The sequence below is a fragment of the Frieseomelitta varia genome, unplaced genomic scaffold, assembly GCF_011392965.1.
Source record: "Frieseomelitta varia isolate USP_RPSP 00005682 unplaced genomic scaffold, Fvar_1.2 scaffold_263, whole genome shotgun sequence".
Lineage (NCBI taxonomy): Eukaryota > Metazoa > Arthropoda > Insecta > Hymenoptera > Apidae > Frieseomelitta > Frieseomelitta varia.
Window position 1 is genome coordinate 501,000 of NW_025109994.1, and position 24,162 is coordinate 525,161.

The following is a 24,162-nucleotide window of genomic DNA, read 5'->3' on the forward strand; positions in this document are numbered from 1 at the left end:
TGTTTTTTTTTTTTTTTTTTTTTAGACTTTGGAAAAGTTTGCTCTGTAAATGAAAAACCTGCAAACTACAGATTGAATGTTTGATGAAAAATTTTCTTCCACGTGCTTCCTAAAGCAGTTATTGAATAAAAATTATATTATTCTGTTCTTTAGAGTCTAGAAAAACTGTTTCCTGAAGTTACTGAATAAAAATTATGAATTAAATGTTTGACAAAAGACTCACTTTCACGGGAATGCAGAAGAGTATGAGGAGAAGATCGGCCGTTGCCAAACCACCCAGAAAGACGTTAGTTGGAGTCGCTGGTAAAGGTCTCAATCTTGGACACAACGTCGAACCAATGATGACGACGTTTCCTGAAATAAAATTATACATTACTGCACCGTTTCTATCAAAATTGTTTCTCACCAAAAATCATTCAACGTGGTTCTACAATCAATTCCTGTACATTTTACACTAATTAATTTATATCTTCATTTGACATATTTTCATATTTTTAATTAACTACATGTGCCATAGTTAATTTATACTAACTTGTAATCATTTATTTCCATCTTTATTTTTATTAAACTGCTACTTTTATTATCGACACTTGTCGACACCTTAGACTGCTTACAACTTCTTAACAAAAAATCGTAAAAAGCAATTAATTCTGTATTCTTTTTAAAGTAAGAACTTTCAACACACCTTTCACAGTACTGGAAATACTAAAAATACTTTTCTCTTGAAAATTTTGCAGATTCAAACGTCTTTGTAAACGTTAAAAAAATTTTTTCAACCAAATTCATCATGTTCTTGAAAATTGAAATCTCCTCCTCGTTCTTTAAAATTGTTTTTTCACAAAGTTAGTAAGAGTTTAAAGTATCGATAATTTTTCGTCAAATGCTTCTGGTTTACGGCTATTACTATACGTTTAATTATATTCAAATTTGAGACCCATATTTTACAAAACGGTATTTCATAATTATATTACACAATTACGATTTAGTTTTTAAATAATATAGCATGAAATATGTTTTTCTTTATCTAGCAGTTGTCGTATGAACAGCAATGACACAATGCAGGAAATGGATGATAAAATTAATCATTGTGTCGTAGCATTGAATAATTTTTTTCAACTAGTCCAAGCACCGGATATCTACGTATTAATGATGATAACAGTACAAACAATTCAATTCACCGTAATCAAACATTGCATTCAGTCAACAGATCGTTAATTGTAAATTAATTAAGTGGCAGTGGTTTTTCATCGATTTTCGTTTACAGAAGCCTGTTTCGATAACCGCAGAAACATTCTGCTAAATCAACTCGATTGATAATTTAGTGGCAGTTAAGAGTACATTGGTTTCCATCAATTTTCGTTTATATGAAGAAGCCTGTTCCTAACTCTTATCTTCTCAACTGATCAATTCGTTATGTGCAGGATTTTTCCAAATATACATATATATACGTGATGAAATAAAATACTTTGAAATGAAATTGTTTTGAAGATTCTTTTAATTTCTATATATATACACACTTCTTTTATTGGATATTTTATGAATTTTCATATTATGTGCATTCTGTGTAATTTCCTCCTCTTTAAATTTTCTACAAATGTATAAAAATTCTAAAAATTTCTAAAAATCTACTGACAACAATGAGTTATATCCTGATTATATACAGAATGTATCTTTATTATACGTAAATATCTTTTCACTTTAGATATGTTATACTATATTTTATAGTCTCACATATTACCTGCATTCTGCGTTTTAAATTTCCCACCTTTTAAATTTTCTACAAATCCACGAGCTATTGATAACAACGACTCATGCCCCTATTACACACAGAATGCCTGAATATCCAGATTAATCTAAATAAACCTGTGTCATTCATAAATTTCTAACTCCAAACATCTTTGCTATTCATAACAAATTTTGCTGTTCTAAGCTCTAAATTTCTAAACTTATACATCTTTGCTATTCACAAAAATGCGAAAAAAAAAATTTATAGGACAAAGTTATTTCAAGAAAAGTATATATTGATACATTCTTCACTTACAGATACTCTACGCTACACTACACTTTCGATATTTTGCATACGTGTATTCCGTGTAATTTCTATAAATATTTGCAATCATAGCCTCACCGATTAATCCAAGGAAAAACGTCAGCGAATAGACGACAAGAACTGGTCCAAGTTCCGCCCAGTCGAAGCGGCCGAACGACTCGTTCATATCATAATCGAGAAAATCGTCCGTGGCATTTGTCTTGTTCGACATGACTGCGATTAGCTTCTTGACAACGACACTTCACAGGCTGCGTCCACTTGTCGAGCGTTTTCCATCGTGCACGCTCTTAAAACAGTTTGTCCAACTTCGTTCGCTCGGTTTTCCTCGCATATCTTGCCATGATCCCGATCCTGAGGGAAGAGAAAACGTCGTGTTAATTCATTGGAATTTAATTGAAAATTAAATTTCGTGCAAGAGCCGAATTCCTCTTTTTTATACATTATCAAGAAATATTGCAATGTATTAAAAATGCAATTTGTTCTTGCACCAAAGCATTTGCAAGTTTTTGCTTTCAATCGTACTTTAGAATTTCGGGTCGCAATATTCCGTAAAAAATTTTGGATATAATGTTGCTTAATGAAAAGAATTTCTTTCATTAAACTATGGAAATATTTTCTATGTATATATTCTTTATTGTAATGTCAAATTATTAGCTATTATTATTATGTTGTGTTAACATTCCAATTTGAATCTAACTTTACTTATTTTTTATTTATTTTACATGTAGGTGTCACAATTGTTAATACATGTCTCTGATTCATATAGTGAACTTCTTTAAAAAATTGTTATTTCATTTCTTGAGCCAAAAAAAAAAAAGAATATCGAATAATTGCCAAATTTTGTATGTAATAAGTTAAATTAAATATATCATTCCAAGTTACGTTGCTACGATCGTTTTAAATTTTCGCGGCAGAAAGAAGCAAAGGCGATCGAGTGGCAAATTTTCAAGTTAGAAAACAAACAGTTAAAGCAATCTGTAGAAATAAACAACTGGATGCCTGAGAGAGACTAACTGCAACCGGAAACACTGGACTCGTGTCAGTTGAGCTACGAATGCCACAATCAGCAGTCTCTTTAAACACACAAACCGTGCTGTTATTTGTATGATATATAATGGCCACTGTGTGCACAAGTCGAGCCTAAATTGCCCATTATTCTCGAGCATGAGATTCCACTTTCGAAACTCGACGATGAGATTCTATATGTTAAATCGTTGCAGACAAACTGGCCCAATTCATTAATAAAACTTTTGGTATTTAGTTAATTTAGTTACATTTCTTAAAGATAATGTCGATGATTCACCAAATGTAATGTAAAATTTTCATCGTTGTAAAACAAGTTTGTACTCTGCTCTGGTGAGTCAAATTTTGATTAAAATAATATGAAACGTAATTTCCAAAACGAAAAAGTTACAATGCCAAAATGCATAATTAGATATTACAATACCAAACTGTACAAATAAATATTATAATACTAAATATTACGAGAGTTTCTCTGTACACTCAACGATTCTGACTTGTACTCCTTTATCTACCCACTACCTATTATCATAATTAACCTTCAGTTCGTTAGGTTATAGTAATTTATTTCAAGTAACTAAAATTTGGGACACTTGATTTCATTTTGTATTTAAGATTCTTCGTGACAGAGATTAGTAGAAAAATTCAGTCAACTAAAAAACGCTAAAATTAACTAATTTAAATATAAACTCTTATAGTCTCTCTCTGAAGTCTATCATAGTTAAAATCTTGTTATCAAAAAATCATCAATGTTAATAAACACTTTCTCAATTTAACTTTTCTTACATCAACGACACGATGTTTGTTCTCTTAAGATAGCTTAAGATAGCAAGCCAATATTTGTTTCAGTTTTAAATCAAAATTTTGAAACTTTTTCAAAAAAAGAAAAAAGCGTTGCATTTGAATATTAATTCGCACAATCTATCTTCCTGTCACAGAACAATCTTTAAACCGAACTAACATTATTTTATGTTACTACAGTCTGCAGAATTTCGCACGTTTGTAAAGTTGCATTATATTCCCCGAAAATTGAAATGCAACCGGAGATATTGAAAAATGCCGAAACATTTGCCAGACAATGAAGCCATCACATACTGACATAAATTTCTAAATTTCCAAAATTCAAATTCTCGCTTCTTATTTAGTTTTATACGTACCATGATTCGTTTTTCATAAATTTAAAAAATATAGTGACTTTCTTAAAATAAAGAAAAATACACTACTACCATAAATCCTTTAGTTACAGAAAGTTAATATATACTTTCAATATTATATTATATTAGTATAATTTAATATTAATTTAATTTAATATTATTATTAATTCTTCATGGCCAGAATAAAAAGAAGATTTACTCCAACTTTACTCCAAAATTAATAATTATTGTAAATAAGTGATTAGCATAATAAATATACAAAATGAAATTTTCAAAATGTAGATACGCGTAATTTGCAAAGTGACATAGGGGATTAAAAACACATTTCATTTCATTTCCAAGCAACAAAGCAAATTCAATGTATTTTAATAACAATAAACATATATAATAAAAAATACTTTCGTGAAAACAATATGAGTGAATGACATTCTGAAAAAATTCTGATCCATCAACGCGTATACACGTATTTGCCAATTTAAAAATTATAAAAAAATTACCAAATAATTGAAATTTTATAATCACTGGAAGATAATCCGTATTCTATGAGAATGAACGTATCACGAACTTATCGAGTCGAATTCTCTGGTTAGCCCTTATTTCTGAGAATAAAAAAAAGATGAAACGAACGAAGGTAAAGGCAGAAAACTCCGCTGTTCTTTCAGCTCGCTTTAAAAAAACTTGAAAAGGCTCGCGTGAACTTGTTTTTCAAGGTTATTCCCACGATATTAGGCGTTAGAACGCGAGCTTTTACTAAAACGGGCTCAACAGCTAAAATCAACAGAACGCGAAACGCATCGCGTTATACACAGCCGTGACCTCGTTCGCGGGCTTCATTAAATCCGATTGGCAATCGAGATTCGTTTCATCTCTCGGTCGTGAAAATTTCATTTCGACGCTCTGCGAAACTTCATCGAGTATTTAACTCGCCGAAAATAGTTTCGAAAACATCTGCCGCTGATGCACGAAAAATTCCTTTCCCTTTGTCCAATGGATAAAGTTCGAAGTGAAATTCAAAGAAACATTTACCACCATTGATATTCGTTGGAGCATTTAGAAGTGATTCGAAGCAAAAATTTGATTGAAAAAGTTTGATTCAGTTTGATTTTACGAAACAGATTGAGTTTGTTAAACATTCAACGTGTATAGCTTACTGATAATTCTCTTTTGGAAACATTCAGATTGTTGGTTGCAAAAAAAAAAAAGAAAAAAAGTAAAAAATATGTGAACAATTGAATAATAGTCACACACTCGAAATTTTTAACCTGAATTTTATTAGATCAAAATAATCTTTTCTATCGTCCGATTTAACTTTAGATTCTTTTCTTCATTCGCTGTATTTAATTTTATGACTGAAAACAGTATTCAAAACAAAACATAAATTGTTCCAAAACTGTGCTGATCGGCTTCATAAATTGAAAAGTAGAGAAGAAATGATGGCATGTGTTTATTTAAATTTACTTTAAAATTTACTACTGTTTTGTGTAAAAGTAGGTAGGTTTCTCTTTTCTTAATAATTGTAGATAAGTTCTTTAAAGAAATCTACATACATCTTTTAATATTTAATACAAATAAGAATGTCAGATATTTTATGGATGGAATTACCACATGTACAAGCTTGTTCTAAATTGATAATAATAATAATAATAACAAAAACACACTTTAATGTATTCGTGGTAATTGTGCAGTAGACGTTTCGTGATCCCTTGTTCCAATTTTTCAATTTATACTTCACAGCACACAATGTAACGAGAAACTACGAAACTTTTATTAATGAGAAACTTCACAACGCGAAACGTCAACTTTAATTAACAAAGTTAATCAATCAATCAATCACCGGTTACGAAAATTATTTCTCTTTAACCTCGTCTGGACCGCGTTGGTTCTCTGAAAGACTTGCAGACACGCACGCACGCTTTCACAACTAACTGTATATAATAAAACTAATAAACAGAAACACTCGCGAAAGCTCGGTTTGCGTACTTCAGTGTCTAAAAATGCTCGTAAAACGCCAACTACAATGAAACACGACGAAAACTTTCGGAACAGCCCCGAGGCGAAGGTGCTATACTAATTGTAAAAACACAATAAAACGAAAAATCTTTGGACACAGCGAGATTTAGGAGATTAAATTTCAAGATCGACGCGTTTTTTTTTCTCAAATTCGACCGAAACCACGGATATTTCATCCGTATCGCCGCTGACATTCATCATGGACATCGTACGTGCGTGTGTACCCCTTCCTTTGTATTTAAAAGTCAAACAATCGGTGTCAAACATGATTTTCTGCTCGATACACGGGCGAAAAGTGCCTCGACACGGTGTCAGACCGATTAATTTATCCAATGGCGCAGCTACCAATGGTTCCAATTTGTCAGTCACGACACATTCAACTTAAACCCCTTCTAGGTGTGCAATCATGGAATCGCACAGTGTACTCGTGGTTAGCACGCACCTAATTGGGCAGCAGCATCAATTTATCGATCTTCGATCCACGGAGGTCATCAGGGAATTAACAAGGAAATATAAACGGTCGTCAAGCGAAGATGGCCAAGGCAGTATGGTTTTGATAAGGGTTGTTTCGATTTGTTTGTTTGGGATTTGTTCGCGACTTACGTATGTTTCTAAAATTTTTTATTGGGATCCGAGTTGGGATCACAAGTTGATTGTAATTGAGTTGATAGAATGGAACATTATTTTAATTAATCGTGTTAATAATGTTACAGTGATACTTTGAATATTTTATGTAGATCATTTATTCTTAATTAATTCTATTAAAATTTATATTAAAGTATTTATATTTATATTTATATTTATATTATTATTTATATTTATATTTATATTTATATTATTATTTATATTTATATTTATATTTATATTTATATTTATATTTATATTTATATTATTATTTATATTTATATTTATATTTATATTTTTATTTATATTTATATTATTATTTATATTTATATTTATATTTATATTTATATTTATATTATTATTTATATTTATATTTATAAATTGTTAATACTTTAATAATATATTAATTATCATTAATATTTCATATAGACCATCTATTCTCAATTAATTCTATTCTTATTCTTAAAATCAGAATATTTCGTGCAAATGAATCGAAATAAATTTTAAATTGAATTTCTAGTATAGCAAAATAATAAAATTTAATAATAATAACAAACTATTGCAACCGGAGTTTGTATAAAAGTCAATTCTGGTGTCTCGATTCTCTTAGTTCTCGTTTATGTGCGAATTAAAGTCTTTCTCATCTGAATTGCCTCGCAGCGAACACTTAGGAATCGTAGTTCAAGAGTGTACCGCAAAGTGCTGAATCTAACACGATTGTTTCGTGTAATTTCCGTATAAGTAGTTCAATTGTTCTAGCCAATCGATAAATGAATTCGATGCTCCGGAACACAGGTTTAATTGAACTTTGAGGTTTAATCGAAGTTCCATTTTCTGAATATCGTTAGTTACGTGAAACATTTTGCCTTCTCTTTCCTCTGGTTAATCCAAGGAGAGTTAATGATCAGACAATTTGTAAAAAGTTCTTACAGAGTGCGAGAGATTCATGACAGTTGATTCCTATAGATGTACGAAGCTCTGGAGTCAACAAGAGGAGAGATAAGTAGAAACTAATGACTTTTCTTTCTTTCTCTGCTCTTTTTCTCTCTTGAATACAGGTCCCATTTTTTCGCTCATAAACTTGTTTTATTTTTTCCTTCTATTTCCTGCGACAATTTTTCTTTACTTCTCCTTGCCAGTCTTCTCTTGCATATCTTTTCCACTTTGTTTTCTCCATTTCTTCCTTTTTTCCTTCTTCTTTAATTTTTGGAAACGTAAGTAGGTATCAATGACCTCTTTTCTCTTTTCTTCCTCTTCTTTTTCCTTTCATTTCTTTCTTTCTTTCTTTTCACAAACTTCTTCTTTTCATAAACTTTTTTCTTTCTATTCCTTTTCTCTATTTTCTTTTGTTCTTTTGTTCTTTCTGTTTTTGCAAATATATATAAATAGATACTAATAGCTTCTCTTTCTTTCTCTAGCATAACTTTTCCCAAATTTCCCTTTCATTTTCTTTGTCTAATTCTTTCTGTACTCTCTACATTTGCCTTTCCTTTTTCTGCTTTTTATTCTATTTTATTTTATTTTCTTTATTCCCTTCTGCCTTTCCATTGAATCCTTTATTATCTCTATTTTAAAAATATTTATTATCTTTATTTAAAAAATAAGCTCTGGAGTCAACAAGAGAAGAGATAAGTAGAAACTAATGACTTTTCTTACCTTCTCTGCTCTTTTCCTCCCTTGGATACATGTCCCATTTTTTTTTCGTCCTCTCATAAACTTGTTTTATTTTTTCCTTCTATTTCCTACGATGATTTTTCTTTCCTTCTCCTTTCCAGTCTTCTCTTGCATCTTTTCCATTTTGTTCCCTCCATTTCTTCCTTTTTCTCCTTCGTCCTCTTTAATTTTTGCAAACGTAAGTAGATATTAATGACCTCTTTCCTCTTTTCTTCCTCTTTTTCCTTCCATTTTTTTCTTTCTTTCCTTTCACAAACTTCTTATAAACTTTGTTCTTTCTATTTCTTTTCTCTATTTTCTTTTGTTCTTTTGTTCTTTCTGTTTTTGCAAATATACATAAATAGATACTAATAGCTTCTCTTTCTTTCTCTTTCTTTCTCTTGCTTTTCCCAAATTTTCCTTTCATTTTCTTTGTCTAAGTCTTCCTGTACATTTGCCTTTCCTTTCTCTGCCTTTTATTTTATTTTATTTCCTTGTTTCCTTTATTCCCTTCTGCCTTCCCATTGATTCCTTTATTATCTCTCATTTTAAAAATACATACACAAAAGTATTTCACTTTAGTTTAATTTTATATTCCCAACATATATTAGAAATATTTATTTATCACCATTCCTATTCTTTCTTTGTTTCCTTCAAGAAAAAATATAATTTGAATCTCGTTGTACACAGGAAGAAAGTACACGAACACCGTCGTACCTTACTAAAAAAGGACTAGAAACAATCCGACCTTCATGCACAAGACAGCATTATATACCATCGCATTCAACTGTACACTCCGCAGCAACAACCACCAAGATCCTTAAGCTAATGTATTTTTCCTGTCTCACGTCGAGTGGACGGAATTAATTCCAAAATGAATGGAGCATCGCGTTATACTTATACGTACCGTCCCATACGTACGAGGTTGAATATACTTTATATTCATCAAACTTCGGACATAAGAACTCCAGCTCGGCTCGCAAACTGCGCAAGTGATGAAATCCGGGTTAATTATACGGAAGAGATAACATAACGTAGGCTAATTACAGAAGATCTTAAAATAACATGAATTTCTCGTGTTTAAACGAATTCGATGCATGCTGGAAATCCCTTGATTTCGAAATTAAATTACACGTGCACAAGCGAAGAGCATAATTAAATCAATAATCGCAGACTTTGTATATAATCTTTCCTGATTTTATATAATAGAAATATTCTATTATATCGTTTTTTCGAGAAGGTAATTTAAATTAAATTAATTTTCACATTTGAAATAAATATTTCTTCAAAAGTTCCAATGACCGAGAAACGAGAGGTTTTTTTTTTAAAGGAAGGCTATTTTAAATTTCAAAGAGTTGTGAAAAATAATTTGGATGAAATCTCCTTGATTTTTAATAGCAGGATGACGCGTGTATATAAAACAGAGGTTCTAATAGTTTGAGAACAAAAATTTTCAAGGTAACTTGTAGCTATGAAAAACATAGGAAATTTGATAATCGAATTGTCTAACAAACGTTAATCTTTAAGTTAACCGGTTAAAGTAATTTATCGTAACGTTAAAAAATATTTTGAATGTTTAAGCTTCATCGCCGAAATCACTTGGATGTCGAATACGCTATCGATCTTCCGGTAACTCGGGAACCAAGATGCTCGACGAACAGTTTGAATTGCATTGCATGAAATCGCGTGCACGCCGTATCTCGAATACGGAAGCGATTTTCTTAATCGCGATTTGAATAATCGAGTCCGACGCCGATCTTTCTAATCGGATCTTCATCAATTTCCAGAGAGGGAGATGCAGCTGCGCTTGCATGCAACCGGGATTTCACGATTCGGGCAGACAGAAGGCAGTTCAACTGACTTGGAAAACTTGGAGATCGTATTGTTGTCAAACAATATTACTAAACCAACAATAAGATCTTGTAATGACAGATAAAACAGAATTTCAGGACAGAAGTATGTTCACCTAACGATATACAAGTCTGAGATCTGAAAGATCATATGTTCTATTCAGGAGTGAAAAAAAAATGATTGATTTTAATATTTTACTCTCTGTATATTTACGTGAAAGTTTGCGAATCTAAAAACTTGTTTCTAAACTTCGATGCCTGATGAATTCGATTCTGATTTCGGGTGGCAAAGTCATAAAAAAAAAAAAGATTGACAATGATTTTTCAACGCTGAATAAACTGATCTCGAATTCTGTATTTATTTATCATTCGTAATTAATACGAATGCTACGTATGAAACATGTACTCTGCCAATGGAATATTTAATTTTTAATCCTGCTTTTAAGTTGAAACGTTGCAATAAAAATAAGCATTATACTGCGACGACATACAGTTCTTAAAAATTATTAATAAATTAATGAACGCAATATAATTAAATAATATAATATAAATGAAACGTTATTAAAAAGCATAATAACAGAATAAAGATAAATAGCAGAACCGATATTAAATATATAAAATTCTAACATTCTTTGTCTGTAACGATCTGATGAATTTTTCATTTTGAACAGACTCTCGAGATAGAAACATCCGTTAATTTAATATATAATAAATCTGAATGAATAATTGAGTTTAATCCTGCTGCGTTCTCGAGCTAAACGTACTTTTATGTCGCTAAAAAATTCTTTAACACTAGAACTACCAAAATGGTCAAAATGACCAATTTATAATTTTTGTCAGTACCAAGATTTAAATAATTTTTTGTAAAATATACATACAAGAGCTTGCATGGTCCATTGTATTATAAAGTTTCTCCCCTCTTTGACTTTAATGTCTCTGATAAAAATTTTATACTTCAATCGTCGGTAGTTTTATTGTTAATTCGTAAAAGTTATTAAATTTTTTGCTCAAAATAAAATTTTTCAAGACGTCAAACATCTTCTCGTTTATTGAAACGATAACGTAATCCAAGCGTAAAAAATTCAAGAGTTAAGAAACAGCAGATTTTAATAATAAGAAAACCTCGATTCGATATGTGATAAATAATAAAAATAATTGCGCCGTGTTTTCTTAAAATATGACCAAAAACGTAGAAAATTCTATAATTAATTACTTCGTTTTTCATCCGAAACTGACGTTCCCAAATAAGAACATCCCTTTAATATACAATAAATTTGAACGACATCGCCATTTAGAGAACAATAAATTCCGAGAACAATTGTCCTGCATAATCCATTTTACTAATAGTCCATAATTTTCCGCATTAACTGAAACGCATTTAGCTCGCGTCACCACTCGCCATTTGCCGGGCACGTAATTTTTGATTTAGGCTTAGAATTTTTCCAGTGCGAAGAGAAGAAAGTGGGGAAGGTTTCGAACGAAACCGAGAGGCGGAAAACACGAGTCTCGTGTCAGGTGTGATTCAAACTCTGCCGCGAATAATTTCAAAAACGACACGACAGAACGACAAAGCCCGAGACGAACTTCCGGCGTTTCGTTCGACCAGTTTTCCTCGTATGAACTCTGTTCGCGAAAGACGAAGCTCGTCAACAGCGCTAATTTCAGTCCGTTGATAAAACCTGGCGTTGTACAGTGGAGCGTGCAAGTACTATTTAAGTGATTAATATTTTTTAATAATACAGGCTCGAGGTATAGCAGTGTTTCAGTGATTAAGCTCGATCTACTGTTTGCAAAACGAAAAAAAAAAAAGAAGAAATAGTAATCCTTTACAAACATAGAAACTTTCAAGTACGAGTACTTTCGTGAGGAGATTGAATCTATTCGAACTCTCGGTAAAAACAATAACGAGAGAACTGGCGTTATGAAAGTTGCATCCGACGATGGTTAATCCGTAATTGTAGATCTCTTTCGCAAAATTCGAAACTTCGAGTTCATAAAATGGAAGTTCGAATTTAGAAACGAGAATTTTTTGTTGCAGAAAATTGCTTTACATACTGATTATAAAAAAGTGTCGTGTTGAATGTTTTATCATACTACGTGCATTCTGTGTAATTTTTTAAATATTTTCTACAAAATAAAAAAACGAACGTAAAAATTACGTAATCGTCTAATTTTTTAATACATTTTATTTACGTTTCTTTATAGAGACGATTTTATTTGGTAATCCATGTTATCTGGAAATCCATGAAAGACCGATTCAGAACCGTAAAAATCCGTGTAGAGGCAGATTTATGAAATTCTGTGAAGTTAAATCACATTTAATCCTCTGACCAACTCCTATATCTATTTCACACTAGATCCCAATACACAATTTAATAAATTAAATAATATTTAATATATATGAAATATTTTTACATTTATATATTTATTATTTTATATTTATATATTTTTATATATTTTATATTAATAAAAATATATTATATATTTTATATTTATATATTTTTAATATTTTAATAATATTTTATAATATTTATATATTTTTAATATTTTAATAATATTTTATAATATTTTATATTTGTATATTTTAATAATATTTTATATTTATATATTTTTATATATTTTATACTAATAAAAATATATTATATATTTTATATTAATAAAAATTCCACGATATTATCGATTTTATACTTATATATACATATTGTTCATTTTACATTTTCTGATGAAGTATTCAAATCATCCGAAGCAAATATCTATTGACAATGAAATTGCCATGTATCTGCCAAGGATACAAAAAGCTAAATTAAATTCAGAGTAAGAGGAAAAAAAGAATTAGCATAATCCTTCCAAGACATCAGGCGCCAATTATTCTGATTTACTAAACAATTACCGTAGCAATTGCGCAGAAAACATCCGCTTCTCTGGTATTTTATTTCGTTCTTTTTTTTACAGTAAAGATCTTGCTAGACAGAAAAAGATCCAGCGTTAACGATGTCTAAATCAGAAAGCTGACAGACTTGTCGCAGTTAAAATAATCATTAACATGGCATTAACAGGCAATCATACGAAAGAGACTTTAATCTCGATGTTTTTCATTAAGTGGAACGAGCGAAACAAAAACGAAAACAAAACAGAAAACGAATAAGAACGATAGCTGAAGTCTGGAAACTAATTGTAAGCATGAATCCTCGTTAACTGAAACGTAATTACAGTGAGACCGTAATCGATTCGTTGAGACGGAAGTTTTACAACGATGTTGCTCGTTTCAACACCTAATCGCCACAATGTAGCCCACGTAGGACTCGCGCCCATTCCTCGTGAACATTGATCGCTCGGTTTAACTTCGAAACCTCCTCGATGGATGAACAAATTGAATTTAGATCGATCGTTTCGCTGAACAATTCGAGATTTTCGCACTACACTCGACAATTAACGTTACAGTATAAGTGTGAAAGAAAGAAAGAAAGAAAGAAAGAAATGTCGCTATATCTAGCCTTGAAAGAATTTAGCTTTAGTAGATTGAAAAATAAATTACGGCGAGACTCTGTTTTTCTCTACGTGATCGCGTTAATTAAAACTACTAGATTAAAAATTTTAGTCTTCTACGTGTACTTTGTACATTATTATTATTATTATTATTATTATTATTATTATTCAATTCATTGATTTGTTTCTTTATTATTCAATATCTAGCTGCAATAAGATTGATGCAAAAAATACAAAAAGAAATATACATACGAGTAGATAAACGTGAATTTAAACAATTTGAATTGTAGATTACATTTTAAATTGGACTCTCAGATTTTCCCACGTGTTTCCGTTAATTGAAATCTCGTCAGACTAAAAACTCTAATTTTCTGTTTATTATTATTGTTATTATTATTATTATTATATTTCAGTTTAATCTTTCGTACGATTATTGTCACACGCATAATATAAATTTAGGGATAAATATAGGGTACATCGAATGCACAGACACTCGTTATTAACTTTCCATTTAAATGGAACAGCAAGTTTCCATTTAGATTCACTTTAGTTGCGCGTCCATAAAAATAGAAATTTGCATATAAATTCACAGTCTAATTACTTCAACGGTACTTTAAATCTATACATCCTATACAATAACATGCACCTAACTTTGAAGGGTTAACTACGTTCTGAAAATTCCATTTCCAGCACTTATTGCTACGTTATTCATTTAACTTTCTCTTCGCCGAGAAGAAACAAATGTCAAACGATTCGTCTGTAACGTTTTTAAATACTAACAATTTCACCTTCCGCAACCGAACGAAATTTCGATCAGAGGTCAGGACTCGTTTCTAAAAATACGGGTCATTCGCGAAATTTATTTATCCCATCCGAAAGAGAGAAAGACTGAAACTGTTTAAAAATCGCTTGCAAGTCGCGTGAAATCACCGCGTGTTACCAAAAATACTGGCTCGATATCGCATCGCGTTTCTCACCAGCGGGAGAGTAAGTCAAAACAGAAATCGGCCGGTTTTCTTCGCCTCGAAAATACGCGGCGATGTCGATAGTCGACACGGGCTGGTTGCCAAGCAATGCGCGAATTTCTGGCTACGAAACGAATCCTCGATGACAAGAGTCGCCTGCTGGCGTAAAGCGACGCTTTTTCGCACCGACTTGATTTCGACTGTTTGACAGCCTGCGATGAATTGAATCGATCGACAGATGAGGAGAATCTAATGACACGCGCGACTCGTCGAGTTGGAACAATTCGTTCAAGCTATTCGCGTTATCTAGCGACAGTTGCGTAATTATTATTACAACAATTTGTACGCCGATAAGGGAAACAGCGTTGCGCAATGCGACTGCTTTTTCCAGTTTCTTTCGCTTGCGATGAGTCTTCAGGTTTATCGCGATGTGGAAGATACACATGAAGATGAAGAGTAGTAAGAACATTTGAATTTGCTAAATTGTTGATAGAATAGGTATCTTCATTTACTATCATTAAAACGACGTAAGGAAATATTTTTGAAAAAAAACAAAATCGGCAAAGTATTGATTTAATTTCTCGTGTATTTAGTGTTTCAGTTATATTAATTTTTAATAAGTTTATATTAAAAATATAATTATTAATAATTTATATTAATATTTATATTAAAAATATAATTATTAATAATTTATATTAAGTTTATATTAAAAATATAATTATTAATATTAATATTCATATTAAAACTATAATTATTAATAATTTATATTAAGTTTATATTAAAAATATAATTATTAATAATTTATATTAAAAATTAATATAACTGAAACATTTATATATTTATAAATTTAATATAAGTTTATATTTTTTATAAGTTTATATCAATTTTAATAAATTTATATTTTTAATAAGTTTATGTTAATTTTTAATAAGTTTAGAGGTTCAAAGAGAATGCCATATACTGAATAAATACCTACGTCGAAAAATACATATAACGTTTGTAGTTTGTGAACGTACTTTCACTCGATATTAAACTTATTTCACTGTTAAATTTATATAAACGCAACGTTTCATTAATTTCGACTGAGAACTTGAATGACACTGATGAAATTCCCAATTGATATAGAAGTGTAATTTTTCGAGTACGTACTACATTTTCTGTCTGAAGAAAACTGCCGTAAAACATAGTGTTTTATTCCACACGTTTTCGTACAAATTTATTTCAATTAAAATATTTTAATTAATATTTGGAATAAAAATATTTCAATTTGGAATAAAAATATTTCATTAAACGAGAACGTTTATTCTATTCTAAAAAAAAAAGAAGTAAAAGCTAAATGTCATGTACTATATAAATCTAAAGTTGAAACACGAATCGTTCAGCGAAGTTCTATTTATATAAATGTTCGTGTACGAGAGAGATAATAATATCTTTGGAAAATAATACTTTTTTTTTTTGAGTCAGTAAAATACCAACGATATATATAAACCAATCACGATTTTTTTTATATCCATCCTGCTTCCACTACTTTAGGTGACGCTGATTGAAAAAAATATCTCCTCAAAGTTATGTGGTCCTCCAGAAGTTTTAATAAACCAACGAAACTGTACAGTTGCAATAAACTTCAAGCGTTCAAAGTGCAATAAGTAACTTTCCATAAAAATTAACATAATCCATAAAAATTAACAACTTCATTTCGGGCCCAGTTTTTCATTAGTCGAGTCTGTTTCAAACTATTTCTAAACCTAACCAAAATTTCAGAAAATTTTCGTTTCATCGTCGTTCATTCAATCGCATAAAATTGAAAGAGAGATTCAAGTATTGTTAACACCGTGACAAATTATTGCTCGATACTTTAACGAGTTAGTTAAATTAAATAACGAAGACTGGAGAAGATGTAACGCGTGTTGGGAAACTTCAAAGGGGACTGGTGAAACACGAAATATACGAAAGCAGTTTTCAACTGAAAGACTTAATTTGCTCGGCTCGAACTTCCATAACGAAGCGCAATTTATGCATCTACGCCACGTGTTGATAATAAACTTAGTATTTATAGGACACGGCAGCGCAGAATCTTGTTCTGGCGAACGTGAACCGACGGCGCTTTGCTTCGAAACAATAAGTAATAAATCACAATTCTTCGTCTCGAAAAAGAAATCCATGTGACGCGAGTGGAATTATAGTGTTTGTATATATATATATTTTTTGTATATATATATATTTTTTTTCTTTGTGTATATATATTTTTAGTATATTTGTATATATATATATATATATATTTTTAGTACTTTGTTGCATATTTTCTTTTTTGTATATATATATATATATATATATATTTTTTTTAGTATATTTGTATATATATATATATTTTTTTTTAGTATATTTGTATATATATATATTCTTAGTATATATATATATATATATATATATATATATATATATATATTTAGTACTTCGTTGTATATTTTCTTTTTTGTACATATATATATATATTAGTACTTCGTATATATATATATTTTTAGTTTGTATATATATATTTCTTTTTCTTTGTATATATATATATATATTTTTTTAGTATATTTTGTATATATATATATATTTTTAGTACTTTGTATATATATATTTTTTTAGTTTGTATATATATATATATATTTTTTCTTTTTTTTATGATTGACTTAAATGTCAATTCTAACATAACGATCGATTAATCTTGTAAAATTTTCTTCACTTTTGTCCGCTTAATTCATTAAGCAACGTTTCATCTGTAATTCTTCTCAATCGAGATTCGTACTAAATGTCATTTTTCGATTTCGGGACTGTCGAAAAAGAAATTTCAAAGGTTCATTCGTACTATTCACTTGTGTCTTATAATTTCATGAAATCTCGAGCAACTGAAGCATTCGTGATGTTATTATGAATTATTGCCTGGTTCTTAATGGGTCGATTAATAATACTCGTCAAGGATGTTTGTTCTATAATTATTCTGAGCCAGTGTATTCACACTGGATACATGATCTGGACTTGTGCAAACAAATTAACGTATTACTTTGATTCGATTAAAAGCTTAACTTAAAAAGCTTCATCCAAAAAATTACAAACGGTGTTGATTTATAAGAGTTTCTGTTAGCTTGGTTGAAATTGTTTTCGAAATAAAGGTAATTTTTATCGACATCCGCGTAGCATTAATTCTGAATTAATATTATAGGTTCATTTTTGTTGATTCGCTGACTTTTACTCAAAACATTTTATTTAATTTGAGATAATTACTTAATAAAGATGAAGATATAAATCTTTCAAAAAAAGTAAATAAATAAATAGGTGACAAAGTCTTAGTAACTGTCTGAGAAACTAATGATAATTGAATTACGAGTTTTCAGAAATTTATGAAATACTTAAAGACGAAAATGTGCATAACGTGCAAAACCATACAAAATATTCGGTAGTGAAGTGAACACTTAATGAACACAGATCCTCAGTGGAAAGTACGAAATTACACAAAAATTCCCACTCTCCTCTCATTTTTTAAACTTAATTAATATCACCCTGGACACTCGCATTTCTTTTCAAAGTACACAAAAGAGAGAAAACAGAAGATGCATATCATGATTTTCACTCGTGATCTTCGTGACACGTGAAATTAATTCATATTTGCACGCTATAAATAAAATCAACTAAAAATAAAGTATGTCGTCAATTAACAAAAAAAAAAAAAATAAATTACATCGTTCCACCATTATACAAACACTAGAGATCTAACCATGTTGACGTGAGGCACAAAGTATTCTCGGGAAATTCCAAACCCACTTTCGGAAGAAAAGCATTTTCCTGGGGAATTTCGGTTTAGAAGACTATACAGGAGGAAGAGTTGCCACTTTGACCCAGTTCAGATATTTAGCGACAAGACAAAGATCGCACAATGATGCAAAATACGGTCCCCGTTAATTTATGCTTCCCAGGTCAGGTACCACGCGTATATATCTATACGTGATTCTATTTACGAGACTCGGACACGTGCGATCTACCTCACATTGAGCTTGCCAATATCAGCCACGGCAAGAACGTGTTCAAGAGACCTGAACAATCTGCAAGAAGCTATCTGCATCTTTCATGAGAGGCGATTAACACTGTTTCCTGTTTTTTCACCTGTCGATTTTAATTTTAAATCGTTCAAATTGTAACGTTGTCAAGCTTCATTTTGTTTTTGCTCGTTTGCATTTCGTTTTCCTCATTGACCTTAAACGCACGATTTTTCTCATAAATACAGTTGAAACGTTCAATAGACAAAGATTTTAAACATTTTTTACAGACACCAATTTGTTACTTAATCTTGCGTTGTCAACGTAAATAAGTCGAGACAGAAGATTATGGAATTTATTGCACAAGTGCATTAGAGTGCATTACGTTATACAAATATACGAGATAATAATATAATTACAATAAGATTTTATTATTTTCACTGTAACACGGTAGAGGTAATTTTTTTGATTTCAGATTTCTCAAGTTCTCGATTTATTTAGTCTAAATTTTAAGTAAAATATATTTTACTTAAAATTTATTCTAGTCTAATTTTAAGTAAGATTAATGAAATTAATTAAAGTCCATAAATTTAAGAATTAATTGAACTCCATAAAATTTTACCAAAACTTTTCTTCCGTTTTGAATGTTTAAATATTTCAAATTCGTGAAACTTCTGTGACTGTGTGTAAAAAAAGTGTTTGAAAAAGTCGCATAGAAATCCATACTGATGAACCTATAATTACGCTGTGTTCGTTCGAATTTTGCATTCCATTGTTTGACAGCAAATAATCTCTTTTCCAATTTAATCGAATATCTAGTAGAACAACTTTAAGTTCAACTCCTAAGTTGATCTCAATTTTAAGAAACGGCTTCAAACTTCCAACTTTCACAATTACAGTACATCGTTGCTACAACACAATTGTCCAATTGTTTCGAACAGTTTCTAGTAGAAGAGGGAAACTTATTATATATAAAAGTTTGTTTCCACGCGTGTATTAACAAGTGAACTGCTCTTGGTTACAAACGTTCGATAAAAATTCGAGCCATAAATTTCGCGCAAATAATTTTACTCTATTAATATCGAGGTGTACAAAAACAGAGTACAAGAATAAATTTCTCCAAGCTGTGAATTATCTCGTTTGCATTCGTCATATTCGTTGCATAAAAATAAATTTTACAAATTCAAGAAAATAATGCAATTTGATCGGAGACTAACATTCCATTCATAGTCACTGAGTCAAAAAAAAAAAAAAAAATAATAATAATGCGAGTGCACAATAATTTTTCCTTCGTGATCTTTTCCTCCTTTACCTCCAATTTTTATCAGTCTGCTCATACTACAATTTATTTCGCATAAAATAAAACGAGCAAGATTATATTCTACACTTACCAGAAATAACAGACAAGAGTGATAAAGGAGCACGTTGCTACGCATAAAAAGAAATAACGATATTATGTAAAAAAAAAAAAAAAAAAAAAAAAAAAAAAAAAAANAAGATCTTCTCACGACGACCTCAAACTTCCCGGAACGCCAGATGTCCGAAGTAGTTTCATGAAATATCCTTCATATACGCGAAAATAAAGTTACCCTCAAAAAAAAAAAAAAATAAAAAAAAAAAAAAAAAAAAAATGAAGAGAATATACATTTATACCGTAGAAAGGGAACGAGGGAACGTTGAAGGTAAGAATTGACGTTAAGAACTTCGAACAATGACATCCGGAAAAGCGTGCGATACACTTTTCCCTTATAGCCACCAGAAACGATCCACGTGGCTTACAGAGGGTCAATTTTAACAGTAATAAGAGAGGATTTACACGAAATCCCTGATTCGGTTGTGCTCCTTTCTCGCGAGTTCTATCAACGCCGCACCAAACGTGATAAAACATCGATTCCGAAGTCGGAACCACCGTGGTGGACGTTTATGAAAAACGGACGGGATAAAGCGGTGAAATTTATTTGCCGTTCGTCCAACAGTGTTTCGTCCTACGGGGAGATTTATATCTCTGCAGAGAGGCCACATCCAGACCGCGATATGCATTATTTTCCCATTTATCAGCTATTCCGCGTGACCACGGAGGTTCACTGTCCACATTTACGATTCCATAAAGGGGATGTGCACACAGGAATCAACTTCTCAGATCCGATCGAAACGAGGAAGTACCAAGGGGATGAGACACGGTCGTCAGATGTTATCGAAAACGCGTGGATCGAATGTTCGCCGAGGCGTGTGTATTTACAAGAACGAGGCACTGGGATGTTAATTACGCGATTAATCCTTTTGTCACGTGTGTTTGATTTGTTACGTCGCAAGCAGCTTAACCTGCTCTCGATCCTTGCCCTTGGTTCGAGGCTGGATCATTGTCACGATTATCGAATATCTCGTCAATGTCAATCTATTTCGCGGCAAGTCTACTTGGAAGCGAAAATGAATGATTAAGCCTTTCAGTTTCAAGCGAATTTTCAACATTTGCATATATGTGAAGGAATTAGATACTAGGAGATAAACTCTTAAGTGGATTTCCAATTTTAATGTAACAATTGAAGTTTACGTTTGATTTCTATTGAATTGTTAAACAGGAATAAATTGTCATTTACATGGCATTCCATATGTATAATGAGACAGCGGAGAATTATATAAATCTTCAAATAATCAATATAATCAATAATGTGATTATTAATCCACTGTAGCAGTGATTCATTTAAGAGTTAAACTATGTTCATATAATTTAATAATTTTATTTTGAAAACAATAATAAATAACGTATGATTAAAAATTTTAATTAATAATAACACATATTGTTTATTATTACTTTTAAAAATAAAACTATCAAACTATATGAATATGGTTTAATGTCCTGATACCGAATCTCCAAATTTTATATTAATACTGAAAGTTACATTGCATATAAATATAAATAGTATAAAAAGATTATTAAATTAATAATTGTTTAATAACTGACGACAGAGTTTGAACTTTTATAATTACTAATTCAAAAAATGAGACCTGAATGGAAACTTTACTTTATAACTTTACTTATTAATACTTTACTTTGGATGTTTTATATATTTTTGCATATTACACATGTTCTTGCGACTTCTAATCTTTTATAAATGCATAAAAATCGTAAAAACGTTAAAAAATCTGCATGAATTAGAATCAATCTCCGCCATTAACTAACAAACTCGAAGAATCATTAAGAAACTCTCTGTCATTAGTATAACACCCACCAATTATGTATAGTGCACCTAAGACATGGGTCACTTGAGTAACTTTCAAGCTAATTAGTCAGAATGGAAGTTTAAAAATAAAAACTATTCCTTCCTAGGATTAAACACCACAGAATAGATACATATTTAATCTTTTAAAAATTAGAAGAAGCAAAATAAAACTCTGGACATTCATTTGCAGAAATTTAATGGAAAATGCTAAATTCAACGTACAATATATTGAATATATTTGATTGATATAATCAATACAATTTAATTAGTCTCCAAATTAACAGATTGCGGATTTTTATGTGTTTCTAAACTTTACGATATAATTACAGAAATGAAAATAGAAGTATCTTTCATTGATCAAATATTACAATAAATACTCTATTTTAGATACTTTATATATTTCAAGTCAAATTAACATAAAGCGTATAATTGATAATTTAATATAAATGGAAACTAAAATATTTGAACCAAATTAATAAAATTTAATAATGACAAAAGTTTTAATAAATTTATCACTGTCAAAATTATCATGTATCGTTTTCATTAAACATAAACTATACAAAGACTAAAGATTGACAGAATTAATTATTAATTCTATAGTTATGGAAGTGTCAAATTAAAAACTGATCCGATTAACAGCTCAATGCTGGTCAGGTTTTAAAACACGATTGGAATTGCACTTAGTCTTCACAAAGGAAGTGAGATCGATCGAATTTTTTACCGAACAAATCTGTGGCATTTCTCAATCTAGGTATAGATATTCCACGTGGTTAACCAGCAAAAATAACAGAAGCCGTGAAATTTCTACAGAAAGCAAAACTCCGAAACAATTTCAATTAAGCTTATTCCGTACGAATAACACTCGCTTTGTGAGTTTTCCGAAGTGGAATAACAGCCTGTAATTACGATCAGAATGTAAATGTGGCATACAAATTCCTGATATCGGATACATTAATTAATTTCAACATTCCAGAATTGTAGGTAATTACAATGTAACTCGCCTCTTCTACGACTAATGAGAGATAAGAAACGATAATTTATGAAGAAACAAACTTTGAATCGTGAACAGAGAATGTACATCGAGCATAAAAAACATTTGAATAAATACGAAAGAAGGTACGATCAAATGTATAAGCAATCAAATGCTAAAAGTCGTAAAATAATTGTAAAATTTAAAGAATTCCAAAATAATAAAATACTAAACATTACTGAACAATAGAACAGAATACTGCTTGTTAAACTAGACAATTATAATAATAATAAGATACTAAGAATTGTAAAATAATTGTGAAATTAAAAATTTATTTCTGAATGAAATAAACAAACGATAAAACAAAATACTCAACATTGTGAACTAATGATGAAATAATAAAACACTAGAAAACGCTAGAGAGTGTTGAAAAGAAATTTATACCTAACAAGTATCAAAGAATTAAAGAAACAAATTTTTATTAAATTTAAGAGAAAGCACTACAAAACTATTGATTTAATAATGATTGTTAAAATAAAATTCTATATTCCGCTGCAAAGTTAAAGAAGATTAAAAGTTTTTTTATTATTATTTTACATGTCAATCTTTTATAAACTGTACGAAAACATTTTTGTGGCTAAACACGTAACAAATAATTAAAGCATGTGATAATTCAATGCTACAAATTGGAAATAATCATGAAATAAATAAAACTATTATTATAATAATATTTTAGAAAATATAATACAAACGTGTAATATCAATATAATAATAGATCATATTTTTCCTTCCCTTTTTTAATATTACTCTAAAGTAGAAAAGAAGTGTAATATCTTATATTGTGATAGCACAAATTTATGAATCATTCTTTTCTCTTCATCTTAATTTCAACTCTGCCTGACTCTCGCTATTCTATTTACATTCGTCCAATAGTATTGTATACATAAACGTGCACTCAACCAGAATGCCAAATACACGCAGAAGCAGCCCTGTTTTGCTAAAGTTTTTATTCGCGAACCGTGCCCGGGGCATTATTACACCCTTGAAAAAAAAGAAGAAGAGAAGATCTTCTCACGACGACCTCAAACTTCCCGGAACGCCAGATGTCCGAAGTAGTTTCATGAAATATCCTTCATATACGCG

General features: G+C 30.3%; 1 protein-coding gene across 5 annotated transcripts in view; it reads right to left on the reverse strand.

Annotated features, from left to right (window-relative positions):
- The window catches only part of LOC122528824 (QRFP-like peptide receptor), a 106,645-nt gene that overhangs the window by 81,184 nt on the left and 1,299 nt on the right, over positions 1-24,162 (reverse strand). For all 5 annotated transcript variants that reach the window (XR_006306673.1, XR_006306674.1, XM_043654359.1 and 2 more), the window contains exons 2-3: positions 2,129-2,401; positions 224-354 (exon numbers count right to left, since the gene is read on the reverse strand). Coding sequence is in view for 3 of the 5 variants with exons in the window: in XM_043654359.1 (XP_043510294.1) it covers positions 224-354; positions 2,129-2,261 (264 nt within the window). In the remaining 2 variants the exon portion in view is untranslated. The remainder of the gene's footprint in view (positions 1-223; positions 355-2,128; positions 2,402-24,162) is intronic.